At 43.1% G+C, this 15,111-nt stretch overlaps 1 protein-coding gene across 4 annotated transcripts in view; it reads left to right on the top strand.

The window, feature by feature from the left end:
* Positions 1-4,340: 4,340 nt before the first annotated feature.
* Positions 4,341-15,111, top strand: part of MSRA (methionine sulfoxide reductase A) — a 374,966-nt gene continuing 364,195 nt past the window's right edge. The window contains exon 1 of one of the 4 annotated variants that reach the window (XM_032162486.2): positions 4,341-5,388. In XM_032162486.2, coding sequence (XP_032018377.1) covers positions 5,247-5,388 — 142 coding nt within the window. In that variant the 5' untranslated portion in view covers positions 4,341-5,246. The remainder of the gene's footprint in view (positions 5,389-15,111) is intronic. The other 3 variants (XM_032162485.2, XM_032162487.2, XM_032162484.2) reach the window with 3 other exon arrangements.

Below are 15,111 nucleotides of genomic sequence, written 5' to 3'. Positions count from 1 at the left end.
CAGTGCCAGCATCACCTGGCAATTTGTCAGAAATGCAAAGTTTCAGGGCTAACTCAAACTACTGGATCAGAAACTCTAGGTTGGGGTCGGGCAATCTGTTTTAATAAACCCTCCGTGTGATTCTGGTGTATGCTGATGTCTAAGAACCATTGAGCCACTCAAAGCCATAGTGGCTTAAACACAATAAAAGCTCCATTTCTCACTGTCTTAAGTCTATCAGACTGCTATAATAGAGTCCCATAGACTGGGCAGTTTAGAAACAACGAAGATTTTTGAAGTTTAGAAGCCACTGAACCGCGTTTGCACCTTGGTTGAAAATAAACTGACCATGTATGTGCAAGGTTTGTTTTTTTTGGACTGTTTTGTTCCATTAATCTGTGTCTCTTGGGGTCAACACCACACTTTCCTGGATATCATAGCTTTATAGTAAATCTTGAACTCAGGTAGCCTCCTGCTGTCCTATAGAGGTGGAGGGAGGGAGGATGGGAAGACCCATGAGTACTGACTCAGAGTGCAGAAATGTCTTAAACACTCTCCTGCACCCTGTCCCCCAATACAGAGGCCTCCAAATGGAGGTTTCTGGGCTCAAAATGCAGATATAATTATAAACATGGCTGGCCTGGGGTAAGGCCTGAGTCCTTGACTGCAACTTCCTTCAGAGACTGCAGTTCACTGCCTGTGCTCTACATCTGGTGTGAGCAGGGCAGCTTTCCCCTCTAAGGTCTGCTAGGCAAAGCCTTTACAATTGCCATGGTCAGGCCTGATTTTGGACTGGAACTGGACTCCTCAGTTTTTGGCTATAGTAGGTCCTCTGCATTTGCACCTGAGTTTTAGAATAAGCTTGCCGATTTCTACTAAAAAACCTGCTGGAATTTTCATTAAGACAGTGTTGAATCTATAGGTTATTTTGGAGAGCACTGGCATTTAACGATACTGAGGCTTTGGATCCACCAACATGATACAGCTGCACATTTATTTAGGTCTTTTACATTTCTCTTAGCAATGTTTTGCGGTTTTGACGTGCAGGTCTAACATATCTTCAGTTAGATACAAATTTTAAATTTTTTTTTTTTTTTTTGAGACGGAGTCTCGCTCTGTCGCCCAGGCGGGAGTGCAGTGGCGCAATCTCAGCTCACTGTAAGCTCTGCCTCCAGGGTTCACGCCATTCTCCCGCCTCAGCCTCTCCGAGTAGCTGGGACTACAGGCGCCCGCCACCACGCCCGGCTGATTTTTTGTATTTTTAGTAGAGACGGGGTTTCACCGTGGTCTCGATCTCCTGACCTCGTGATCCGCCCGCCTCGGCCTCCCAAAGTGCTGGGATTACAAGCGTGAGCCACCGCGCCCGGCCATTTTAAATATTTTTGATGTTAATAAGTAGTATTTTAAAAATTTTGATTTCCATTATTTTCTCTTATACGATTTTTGCATATAGATTTTGTAGCTGCAAAGTTGCTAAACCAGTATTAGCTCCAGGTTTTCTGTAGAGACCATGACATTAACCTAAATTATGTGGTATTAATTTAACTGACAGGCAGCACCAGTATTATAGGTGAAAAGCTGGTGACCACCCCCCTCCTTTTTTTTTTCCCCCCGCCACAAGACATTTGATAAAACTGTCAACTCAATACCTTAGCAGGCAGACTACCTGCTCTTTGAATCTGTAGTAGCAGGGAAAATGGTTGGGAGTGAATCTCTGGGTCAGTGAGAGAATACTGACTTCTTCCTGTCTCTTTAGCAAAGTACTATGAGAAAGATGAACTCAGGTAAAAACTAGTCATTTTGTTAACAGAGCTGGAAGGAAATAAAGCTATGCTAAGATTGGAGTTCTCTGCCTGTCGTCTGCAATACAAATTGACTGAGTGGTGATTTCAAGCCTTCTAGTTTTGATAAAGCCAGTAACTATTACACTTCTGACAGCAGAAGATAAAACTGTGACCCAAGGCGCTTCTCAAAGGCCATCAGCAAAGTGTTCTCTGCTGGACAACGGAAGCCAGACAAGCAATAGAGATCATATTAAGGGCACTGCCTTCCTAACCAAGCCTGCCGTTTTTGCTGGGTGCAAGCATATAGCCATTACGTTAGTAGGTACAGGAGATATGAGAGAGTCTCATAAATAAAAATGAAGAGTAGTTAGGCATAAGAAATATGACTAATTGAGATCTGTATCTGTGGTTATTTGTAAAAGGAACTATACAAGGAACAAATAGATAAGAAATCCATTCAGTATCTTTTAAAAAGTGAACTGACAAGCTATTAAGCCTAGCTTGCCAATGCCTGTGTCTATCTGACCCTACTAAAGTAACCCACAATCCCTCAAAAGTGCACCAGTAAGAAACTGGATATAAAAAGATGTGTAGCCTCTCATGGAGCACAGTCTTCAGCATGCCCTTCAGATGGAATCATGGATCATGGGTAAGAACCTCCCAGTGGGTAAAGACAGTACCTTCAGATGCAACAAACCGGAGTTCCCCCTGGAAAACAGAACTGGGGTCTAACCAAGAACTTACTTCACTACCTTTGCAGTCTAACCTGCTCTTCACATTTGCTTAGACAAAGAACTACTAGTTTGTCCTCACTCTTCTTCCACATTAGTTTTCGTGTCCTACTTCACCACTGCATACTGGCTGTGTGGGGAAGGGAAAGGGGAATAAATAACAATTTACTCTGTAGGTCATTGGACCATGAGGAGTTATATCAGACTTGTAAGGGACTGTTACATCTTTAGATCGTGGACGCTGAGCTGGATGCAGTAACTGCTTAGAACTCTGGGTTTTCTCTCTTCAAACAGGGTGTGTTCTATGTGTCACAAGGGTATCCATGGATATTCAAGGGGCCAGAGGAGTAGAGTGACACAGTTGTCCAAAGAATATTCTTGTTTTATTATTAGAACTACCAAATATCCAAGTATTCGTTGTATCTATAGTCACTCCGCAAGAGAACCTCATCTCCCACCTTCCCAAGTTAGATGTGGCTGTCAGATCAGCAGCGACATTAGATTCTCATCAGAGGACAAACCCTACCGTGAACTGTGCATGTGAGGGATCTAGGCTGCACACATCTCATGACAAGCTAACTAACGCCTGATGATCTGAGGTGGAACAGTTTCACCCCGAAACCATCCCCCACCTCCCCTTCCCCGTCTGTGGAAAAACTGTCTTCCACGAAACTCATCCCCGGTGCCAAAAAGGTTGGGGACCGCTGGATTAGGGGGAATGTCTGAAGAAAAGGAAGTCCTAGTGGTGAAAAAGGCATCACTGAAAGCAAAAATGTTCAATTCTTTCCTCAAAAAACCAAAGAAACTCAATGTAACTTTTCTTGCAGCTATTCTGGTAAATGAAAACCCTTGTTTTTGAAATAAGATATATCTGTTCTTTAAAAATGCTTATTCTTTTATAAATATAAAAGTAACAGCCATTGGAACACTTGAGAACGTTGTAACAATATAGAACACTTAAAAAAGTTTAAAGACAATGAAAATCAGTAGAATCCCACTATTCTGAACAAAAAAAAAACTTGCATTTTTTTCCAGGTGTTCAGTGGGTGTGCAACTGGGAGTACACGCATTTTCATATATACTAGACACACACACACTGCATTTCTGTTTTACTTTTTCATTTAACATCAAAATTAATTTTTTTTTTGAGACAGGGTCTTGCTCTGTTGCCTGGGCTGGAGCACAGCAGTGTGATCATAGCTCACTGTAGCCTCTACCTCTCTGGCTCCAGGGTTCCTCCTGCCGCAGCCTCCCAAGTAGTTGGGACCACAGGTGTGCGCTACCACACCACCATGCCCAACTACTTAAAAACAATTTTTTTTTTTTTTTTTTTGGTAAAGATGGCGTCTCGAACTCCTGGCCTCCAGCAATCCTCCTGCCTCAGCCTCTCAAAGTGTTGGGATTACAGGCATGAGCCATCATGCCAAGTACGTATTTCTTCACACTAAACATTCTTCAGCTCTTAGTTGCAGAGTATTTCTACCATGTGAAACTTCATACAATCAACCACAAAACACAGACAAATCAGCATGTATCAAAAAGAAGTAACTGAAAAACACAAAATATTGTCTTTGACATAATGACTATTTTTTCAGACCCTTAATAGTGACCAGGCCTTCGCAAGCCTGGAAGTGACTCCTGGTGATGTTTTCATGAAAGGCCTGTGGAACCGACTTGGTATAGCCTCATAGCAATAACAAACAGTTTAGGCATCATTGTGCCCGGGGGAAATAGAAAGTACAAAATCAATGTTAGAGCCTTTTTAGTGTTCTATGCCTGGCAACACACTGCATTCTACACTACAGCACTGCTAAGCCTCCTGCCCTCCTTATAGTCCAGACCACATGAAAACGAAGTGGTAACTAAATCCATGCAGGAAGCTGGGTGAAAGCCTCCTTTCTGTGGGTGCTAATCTGAAGATCCTTCCCTTATCTAAGACGACTTGGCCATTTTGGCAGAACATGTGTTAAACCAAAATCTCACAGCTTAACTCCCAAGTCACTCAACTGGCTCCAACCACTTTACATTTAGTTTGAGAATGTCATAGGAACAAATGTCATCTCCTATGATCTGAGAAACAAGAACGATACACCACCACCATTAAGTCCACCTACATTGCCTTAATGGTGCTGTTGGTGCCTTGCTCCCGTATTTTGGCCCCTGCAAAATGGGCTTAAATATATAACTTAATATTGAATTCATCTTCCCTATTCCGCGCATTTTGAGAACTGTGCTTAGTTTTCACTTTGGACGAATAGGAATCCTTCTGATGGCCGTCATGACAATGTCTCCAATAAAAACGGACACTCTAGCTGGCTGCAAGGCAAGTCTTCTATCTTACTGGGCACTGTTAAACTGCGAAGTCGGGGCGACACGGCAGCAACTTTAAAATCAAACCCCATCCCCAAAGGCTCGACGCTGTTTTTTGGCCTCTGCCTGTTCACGTACTTGGTACGACAGGAGCGCACTTGTTCTCTGCCCGAGAACTTCGTCCCGAGAGAACCTCAGGAACTCGCCGGGCCACACCCCCCGTCCAGGGAAGGAACACGCCCCCGGTGACAGCCGGTACGGCCCCGTCCTTGGGCAACCTCGATTACGGGCGGCCGCCAGCCGTGCCAGCAGCGCCCCGCGCCCGCCCGCGCCCCTGCCGCCCCCCGGTTTCGGCCGCGGACCCCACTCTCTGCCGTTCCAGCGGCGGCTCCGCTGCCGGTAGCGCCGTCCCCTGGGACCACCCCTCGGCTGGCGCCCTCCCATGCTCTCGGCCACCCGGAGGGCTCGCCAGCTCCTCCTCCTCCACAGACTGTTTCCCGTCCCGAGGATGGGCAACTCGGCCTCGAACATCGTCAGCCCCCAGGAGGCCTTGCCGGACCGGAAGGAACAAACCCTTGTAGCGGGTAAGCACTGGCCACACGGAGGGCGCGGGCGGCGACGCTGCGCATGCGCGCCTATGCCCGGCGGCAGCGCGCCCTCCGCTGCCCGGAAGGAAGCCGTGGGCTGGCCTCTGGCGGGTCGCGGAGTGGGGGTCTGCGCAGGCGCGAAGGGGCGCCGGCAGTGGCCGGGGCGACGCTGGGGTACACTGGCGTCGCTTTGTCTTTGGCTTCTCATCTTCTGGAGCTAAACTGGGCAGTTTGAAGGAGTCTAGTGCATCGGTCTCACTTACCCGCAGTGCATACCGTGGCGGCCCCAAGTTTTGGTCAGGAAATGTGCTGCTGGGGTCTGCCCTTGCTCGCGGGCGCCCGCGGCGCTGTGCCTGCGCTCTCCTTTCTTGTCTCCTCTGCTCCGGCCGCCGGGACCCAGGGCACCTGCAGCGGGGCTGCTGCGAGTGTTGTCCCGGGAAACGCTGGAATGAGGCGAGACGATGAAAACCTTAAGTGTGGAACTGCGTCTCAGACCAGTGTTCTGGCTGCAAGAGTCACCCCTAGTCCCCACTCGTGCCCTAGGTCGGCCCCGCTTTCCCCGAGGGGCAGGGGCTGCTGTTGGCTGGGTCAGCTTAAAGCGATGCTCCTCAAACTTGGAAAACTTTCTAGTCGTTCTCACACAAGTACTTTGGGAAAATACAATAAGGGTGAAATACTAGAAAAATGTTCACGTGCTTCGATGCCATGTAATGGTAAATTGCCATAAAAGTTTTCAAAATGTTTCAGTTTCTGTTGCAGACAGCACGGGTTTCCCAGTACGAGGGCCACACGTTAGTATTACCTTAGCGCGGCGCTTTTCAAAGTGCCCCCACCTGCCACAGCAGCAGCAGCATCACCTGGGTTGGCCTTGCCCCATTACTGAATCGGAGACTCTGGGGTTGGAGCCCAACAATCTCTAAAACAAGTCCTCCAGGTGATTGTAATGTACGCTGTGGGTTGTAAGCCACTGCCTTAGAGCTGTTGGAGGATTAAGTGTTGTTTAATCTTGTACACATGGCTCTGCCAGAGAAATTCAGCATTTAAAGAATTTCCTTAGAAGTTTCTTTTTCTTTTCCTTCAAGAATTGTTGAGGATTGGAGGAGGTCATATTGAGAATTTGTCATCTCGTAGAATAATCAGTATGAGATTAGAAAAGGTAGAGGTTTTTTGGATTAGAGGCAGTTTAGAAATTGTGTGACTGGCTTATTATTAATCGAATTAGCAGTTTCTGTTTCCTGGTTTGCCCATCATTTCACCTCCGATTCAGCCATAAAAGTTTATTTTTGATTCAAATGCAGAGATTGAGTTTTGAAAGAAATGTAGATTAGTAAACATGTATACTTATATATAGATATATAAAATATAACCAGATTATCTAAACCTTTACATGCATCTTAAAATTTTTTCTTTCTTTTACAGGCAGGTATTTATACGTGCATGTTTAAAGGCAATACTTTTCAAATGCTAAACTTCCTCAGCTTGTGCTATACTTCCCGTTCACACACTACCGTATCTTCGCTATGCCCTCCCATACACCAAAAAAAAAAAAAGCCAAAAAAAAAACCCAAATAATCCAAAAACTCTTGTTCAGCTTTCCAAACTGGTTCAAGGTCGAGATGGACCAAAATTTACTTTGGCTTTATCTTAACCAAAGCCTTCGCAATCAGTTTCCCAATATGTAAATGACATTTTTGGTAAAAGATTAGCAAACATTTCTGAAATGATCCAACAATTTTTTTCATATCCCCATCATAAATTTTAATTGCAAAACCTCAGGACTTGGTTCCTTTCCGGGCTCTGCTGTCTCCATATAGCTGTCAGTGTTTTTGGTACACCAACACATCTCTATCTGGGCCAGTAAGCTTTTTTTTTTTTTGGTGTAGGGCCAAGCCTACAATGCATATGTCCTTATTGTTCATCTGTTGTAACTTTTTCCGCAAAAAGTGTTCGAAATTTAGATTGTGGATGTACCAGTCTCCACTCCTGAGCCTTGATAGGTTGCTGAAAGCCCTGACTGTTTCCAGAAATGAGCAGTGTTATCTCTTCAGTGGGTTTCAGTAGCTGTCAACTTGAAACTTAAGGATTTAGTATTGTTCTGAATGTGGAATTCACCTCCACTGCAACTTGCATCCTGCTTAACAACTCCTCCCCTCTCTATATTACCTCCATCCATGTCTGTTCTTATTTGTACCCCGACTCAAAAGTTGCGTAACAAAAGCATCACCTTTTGACTGCAGAAGGCCTGTTTCTTTAGAGCCTTTAGATAAGCCTAGTATCAGGTGTGTACCGTTACCAAATACTTGTGGCGTTAAGGATTATCATCTTAGCGTGCATCCTACCATTTTTATATTCTCAAGGACAATTCCACCCTTTTACAAACTGTGGCCAAGATTTCCACCTTGCAAGAAGGAAAGAGTCAAACCTTCAAAGTTTTTCAATGTTTAATTTATCCCAGGCTACGTAAAATGGATCAAAACATGAACAGGCCTACTTGGGTGAGTGGTGAAAACTGAACCTGCCCTGGACTGCCTCATTTGCCCGCCTGCTCTATTCACGTTAAGGGGCACCTGCGCAGCGCTGGCTGGCTGGTAGGGCACACGGCAATGTGTCTGCCCTATATGTGGAGATGGTCTCATTGTGCTTCAGTGCCTGACCACCAAGCAATACTGTGAGAACTTGGGCCTGAGGGACAAGGGGCATTCATACTTCTTGAACTGTATTGGTATTGTATTGTTCAAAATAGGCTGCAGGTAGAAGGCTCATAATTAAAACCTCAGAGTGCCTTCCATGTTGTTAAGATGTGGGTTCCTTACAGTCAGAACTGATCTTATTTCCGGTAAATTATTATAATTATTGTAAAAGTCCAATATGGTTTGGTTTTGTGTCCTCAGCTAAATCTCATTTCGAATTATAATTCCCACCTGTTGGAGGAGGGGCCTGGTGAGAGGTGATTGAAACATGGGGGGTGGACTTTCCCCTTGCTGTTCTCGTGAGAGCGAATGAGTTCTCACGAGATCTGATTATTTAAAAGTGTGTAGCTTCCCTCTTTACGCTCTCTGGTTCTCTCCTGCTCCCCTGTGTGAAGATGTGCCAGCTTCTTATTCTGCCATGATTGTAAGTTTCTTGAGGTTTCCCTGGCCGTGCTTTCTATACAGCCTGTGAAACTGTGAGCCAATTAAACCTCTTTTCTTCATAAGTTACCCTGTCTCAGGTAGTTCTTTATAGCAGTGTGAAAACAGACTAACACAAAGCCCAACATTTATGTGGAACTTGTTTTTGCATATTGGAAACATTGCCAATCTGTGTTTGGAAATCTTACCTTCTTATAGAGTATCAGTGGGATCAGGTGTTTGGGATTTGGAGCTGTCGTTTAAAATAACTTTAACAAGTTCGATTCTATCTTGGCTTTCTTGCGTTTACATTCTTAGAGTTTGTTGTATTTTTTTGTTACAGTGCTCTTTTTGAGCACTAACAGATGTTAAAAACAGATGTAGAGCACCATCAGAAGATATTCTCTTTTAAGAACTTTAAATAGAAAAAACAGTAGAACAATGTATTAATCTAAACGGTGGCTCTTTGAAAAAAAATTTAACTACACCAGTAACATTTATAAACAATGAGGTAGTGTCAAGAAAAAGACGAAAGTACAAATATACAAAATAAGACCTGAGAAGAGGAGATCATAAAAGCGGATAATTTAAAGACTATTAGGAGACTACTGAACTCTTTGAAAATAAACTTTAAAACTTTGATGAAAATGATAATTTTTTAGGAAAATATAATCAATCCAGATTGACCCCAGAAGAGGTAGAAAATTTAAGCAGCTTGTTTTTATAGAAGAAATAAAGCTATTAAAGAGTTACCTCCTGCCAAAGCATTATGTCTAGTTTGACCAAGATTATCTACCAACTATTTTAAGAGCAGATAATTCCAGAGCAGGAATAAATGGCTATTTCCTTGACATATCTATTTCAACCCAAATGCCCACTTTAGGCTTAATGAAGAAACATTGAGATTTCCAGTGATGTTCAGACCAAGACCAGGAGTGAGCACAGCCTAGTACTTTTTAAGTGTGCACTGTTAGCAAAATTTTGGTGTTATCTTAGTTTTAATCCCATCTTTAAAAATCCTACCTTTTTTGTATTAAAGAAACTTCCACCTTTTTATTAAGTGTGATCTAGTCGTTGATTTATACTTTGTAAGAAGGTAAGATTCAAACCTTTAAACTTTTTAATGTTTAATTGCTCCCAGGCTACCTAAATTGGATTATAACATGAATTGGCCTACTTCGAGTGATAGATTATTATTTTACATTGTAGGTACAGCCAGTGTGGTCAGACAAAGCAATTCAACAAGTACAAAAGGAAAAAAGATGAGAAGTTCTTAAATACATAAGGGAATGCAGCATTCGATAAAGGTGGTATCTCAAGTCAGTGGCGAAAAGGTGAAATATTCAATAAATGATGTTGGGACAACTTGGTAGCCATATGGTAAAAAAGGTTGGATCTGTACACCATAAGCCAGGATAAATTTTAATGTTTGATGGAATACATTCCAGATATATGATGATAATAGCTCACACTTGTTAAGTGTCTTTTATGCCAGGCACTGTAGTAATTTAGTAATGCATTTAATCCTTAGAGTAACCCAAAGAAGTAGTAACTATTGTCACCACTTATAGGTGTGGAAACTGAGGCCCGTAGATGTTAGGCAGTTTAAATAACATACGTTGCTAATAAGTAGTGGAGCTGGGATATGAACCTAGTCAGTTTGGCTATAGAGTTTCTGGCCTTAATTCCTATACTCATGTTTACAGGTAATTGTAAAACATGAAACAATATGAGAACAGAATGTTTTTATAATTGGGTGTGAGGGAAGCCATGACTTAACCATGGCTTGAAAATCAGAAAACATAAAAGACTGATAGATTATATCACAGTAAAAAGTCTGATAAATTAGATCATATCACAGTAAAATTGTTTTGCATGGCAAAAATCACTACAAGCAAAGCCAAAAGACAAAGTATGGTAAATAGTCGCAATTCGTGTCATAGATGAAGGACCAATCTTTTTAATTATATAAGAAGCTTCTAGAAATAAGAAAAACACCAACATCCATTGGAAAGATAGACATTAGGTTATGAACAGACCGTTTACAGAAAAGTACAGTTGGCTCTTAAGCATATAAAAAGATGCTCAACTTCACTTATAATGAGAATGCAAATATCATTTTTCATTTTTCAGATTGGCAAAATTCCAGAACTTTGACAATACACTGTGTTGGTAAATTCTTAAGGAAAAAGACAGTCTTGTACATTGCTGGCAAGAGTATAAATTGGCTCAACTCTTATGGAAGGCAATTTGGTTGTATCTATCAAAAATTTAAATGCATATACTTTTTGACCCAGGAATTCAATTTCTGGGAATTTATCCTCTGGTCGTAACTTCCATGCATGCCAAATGATGACTGTACCAGGTTATTCGCTGCAGCTTTGTTTGCAATAGCACAAGAGTGGAAACAACTCACATGCCTATCAGTAGTGGCTAGTTAAATAAATTATGGTTCATTGTCACAATGGATATGCAGCTGTTAAAAAGAATGTGGAACATTTGTGTGAATGGGTATGGAGGGATTGCGAAGATGTAGCGTTAAGTGAAAAAAGCAAGGTCTGAACAGTGTATATATATAGTATGATAACTTTTCTGTGAACAGAAGGGAAAATAAGATGTATAGAGAAACTTTGAAAGGATAGCTAAGAAATTAATAGCTGAGGAGAGGGCCGTGTGATGACATGAGGGTGGATGGAAGACATAGACTTTTTACTTCCTGCTTTTTTTGTAACTTCTTGTAATGTGACTGCATTTGTGAATTAAATAACTCCACTTTGAAGATGATCTGTCTCGCTGTTTTTAGTCTAATTGACCACCTTTCTGTCATCTTTTGTCATACTTATTTGAAGTTTTTTTTTTTCAGTCTTGCTCTCTTTTTCTTGTCAAGTACATCTTTTTTCTCCAACTTGCTTTTGTAATCAAAATCTACATTTTGGCGTGATTTAAAAATCTAAATTTAGAGAGCAAAATCGGAATAAGTTAATCCAAGTCATTTTACATTTCATAAATATTCATTTTTATTGAAGCATCAATTGTGGTGGCATCATTTATACAAAGAACAGATCTTTGGGGACAAATTCCTTCCACTATTATATAGAAGGCATTATGTGTATTTCTTTTATTGTGGGTGATGTACATTGATTTTTAAAAGAAAATGATAGAAAACAGTTTTCCTTTTAGAAAAGTTTTCCCCAATGTGTGATTAATTTCTAAATTGTAGGATACAGAACTGTTATTTCCCCTCTTTGCATCCTGCACAGAGCTCTTTGATTTTACAACCTGTTCCAGAACATTTAGTGTTTCCCTGAAGTCCCTGGGATGAGGGTATTCTGTACCTCCCACAATGTGATTCTTATCTACTTTCCCAGTCTTTTTCTCCACCGTGTCCCTATAGAACCCCATCTTCTGCCTAATGTGTTTCACTGTTGTGCCTCTGTATTGCTCACACGACCATACCCATAGTGTGGATTGCACACTTGGATCTTTTTACTTATTCATTCATTAAATGTCTATTAAAGGCCTGCTTAGGAAAGACCTGTGTTGTCCATATATCCTTATCTTCAAGGAAGCATCCTTGAAATTTGCCCTGCTCTAATTCTACTTCTCCCGGAAACCCATGCCTTTTCTCTCCAACCTAAGTGATCCCTTTCTTCTCTACTGGACAAATAGCTGTGTACTACTTTATGAATCCTTTCTATGGCATGTTGTGTTGCTAATTAGATGTTTTTTCGCATGGAACTTGCACAATCTGTCTCACCTCCCCAAGTAGTGAGCTCGCAGCACTGCACTAAGAGTGCTTCCCACACCAGGCAGTCAATAGTGTTTTATGGACATTGGGAAGAATATAGTTAATGCCTGAGAACAAAGACCAGAAATGTCATCTTTTCGTGTGACCGTGATGATACAGGGAAGTTAACAGAGCTGCCCCATTTTCCATGGGGCGTGTTCTGAGATTTTCCATTAGTGGCGGTGGATTTTCTGATTTCTCTGAACTTTTCCCCGAGTTATTTTTGCGACTTTGGCCAGGAGGAAGGGTGGGGAGCCCCTCATCTTTAAATCTCTGAGCAGAGACTTGCTAGGTTTCTGCAGCAGTGTTGGGGAAGAGGTCATCAAGCTCAGTGCAGTCCACGTGGGGCCTTGGCCTGCGATCCTCAGGCTCAGGAGTCACTGTGAGCCCCTACCTTGGGTAGGGGAGGGAGGAGAGGAGGACAGCTGAGGCAAGGAGTAGGAGGCTGGTTGGGTGAGGAGACATCAGCCTGGGACATGGGTCTCATGAGGGTGAGTGGCCTCCAGGCCCTCAGCAAGGACCAGAGTGGAAGCCTCTTTACTAAGCTTGGTGTGGCTCCTGCATGGGTCCCAGCAGCCAGCCGTCAATCATCCGTTCCTCCTTGGCAGATGGCCAGGCCCCTTCCTATGCAGCAGCAGCTGGCTGGCCCTGCGTTCCCGTTTCAGCTGACGTTGCCAACCCTCTGGGGATGTATGGAAGACTGAATTCTGCAAGAGATGCTTTCAGGGTGTCAGTGCATGATGAATGAAAGTTGTGGATCTTCTACATGCTGCTCTTACCTTTCTCACATCATAAATTCCAACTTTGTGAGCATCACGATATTCATCGATATGTAGCACTACACAGTGAACTGAGGGCAGGAATTGACTTATTCTTTGTACCTGGAACACAGTAAGCTGATGATAAATACTTGTCGAAAGACTGTAGCATATAACCTGTTGAGTTCTTTGAGAGGCTAGTGTTCCTCTGAGCAGTATCATGCCAACAGACACACGCATGTTATATATTATGGCACAAAATCGGTAAGTCCTTTACTGTTGGAGTAATGGGGAGGATCACAGTACACTGAAGGATACAGGAAGCATCAGGGTTTGGGGGCTCCGGCCTGCATTTGTGGTTATGTTACTGGTTTTTCCTATCGCATCAGAAAACTATTAGCTAGATGGAATTTCTGCAGCCAAATGAAAATGTATGTGATAGGAGTGGATCGTATTAGCTGTGTCAGATTTCTAGTGAGGCAATGAGTTGTCATCGGGTAACAATTCCACCATTTCCACTGGTGTCTGTCTCCTTAACACATTTTAAGCTAAAAGAGGTAAGAAGTCAGAAGGGTAAGAGTCTGCCCATGGCTTTGCTTTCTTCTCTCACGCTTCCAACCACCCTCGTCTGAAAGCTGCATTTCACCTTGTGAAAGTTCTGCCTTTCTGTTTCCAAGTGCTTACGAGATGCTGTAACCCTGAAATCAGATCAAAAACCAAACTTACCATTTTGCTTCCAAAAGATTGACTGCATATTTTCATTTCCCAACCTCTCCCGGTGGCACTGCTCTCCTCTCAAATCCCAGAAGCCGCGGTCAGGGTCATCTTTGAGCCTTAGCTCTGCGTTTGAGTTGTCCTTCCTCCCATGAGTCCCGATGACTTCTTTCCTTCGTTGGTCTCTGATCTGTCTTCACTCTCCCCTGCCTGAGCTGTTGAGAGCGTTATCAACATCTACCTAAAATTTGAATTTCATTCTCTCACTGCTTAGGGAACAGCAGCGACTCGGACCTGTCCAATGACACTCTTCAGTGCTGGTTGCTTGCTGTAATTTCCTGCTGGCCTCAGTGTTCCAGATCTCCACTTCCATCCCCAGGCTGGCTGCTGCTCTGAGCTCCTTCCTCCCAGGTTGCTATGGTCTGAATGCATATGTGCCCCTACTGAATTCATGTTGAAATCCTCACCCCCACCAGGTGATGGGGGATTAGGAGGTGGGGGCTTTGGGAGGTGCTTAGTCATGACGGTGGAACATGAGTGGGATTAGTGCCCTTATAAAAGAGACCCCAGAGAACTAGCTAGTCTCTTCAGCCATGTGAGGACACGGTGAGAAGGCCCTGTCCGTGAGCCAGAATTTGGGCTCTCACCAGACACTGAACCTGCTAGTGCTTTGATCTTGGACTTCCAGTCTCCAGTGCTGTAAGAAAGAAGCTCCTATTGTTGATGAGCTGCCAGGTTATGGTAAATTGTTACAGCAGTCTGAAGGACTGAGACACAGAATGTTTTCTTTTTTTCTTGCAGCCCTGTCTAAAACATCTTGGGGCTTTCAAGGCTAAACTTGGCTTCTTCCACTTCTCTGCTGCCCCTTGGGGTTGTTTCCCCTTGGATTGCTCTTAGAATTGGAGCTGGAACTAGGGCTTTGGGGCTCTGTTTTGTGCTTTCACTCCTGTATCTCTCCTTGGGGAGATGAAGGTAGAATCCCTTTCCTATATTTGGTGCTTGGTGGTAGTCATTTTCCCCCCTGTGTTTTTTGAACTCCTAGCCTGGTTATAGAAGCTGCTGGCATGATCAGAGTTCTCAGATTCCAACTGCTTTCTCCTGGATATCCTATCAAAATGCCCTCTCTGTTCACTGAGATACTCGATGACTTTGACTCATGATGCCAAATGATTGATTTTTCCTTCACCAGAGACCTCCGTGTCCTCTGGGTCAGCTGGTACCTCTTCTGTAAGCTGGGCCTCTTATGAAAGGGGACTTAGGCTATTGCCCAATTTATTTTTTTTTTAAAAAGGCATGGTTTCTTGTATTTCTGTAGGAATTTTGTATTGTTTCATGGAAGTGCATCTGTAGT

Source organism: Hylobates moloch, unplaced genomic scaffold, assembly GCF_009828535.3.
Source record: "Hylobates moloch isolate HMO894 unplaced genomic scaffold, HMol_V3 SCAFFOLD_8, whole genome shotgun sequence".
Classification (NCBI taxonomy): Eukaryota; Metazoa; Chordata; class Mammalia; order Primates; family Hylobatidae; genus Hylobates; species Hylobates moloch.
The sequence above is the reverse complement of the archived record's forward strand: the minus strand, read 5'-3'. Positions and strand labels throughout refer to the sequence as shown.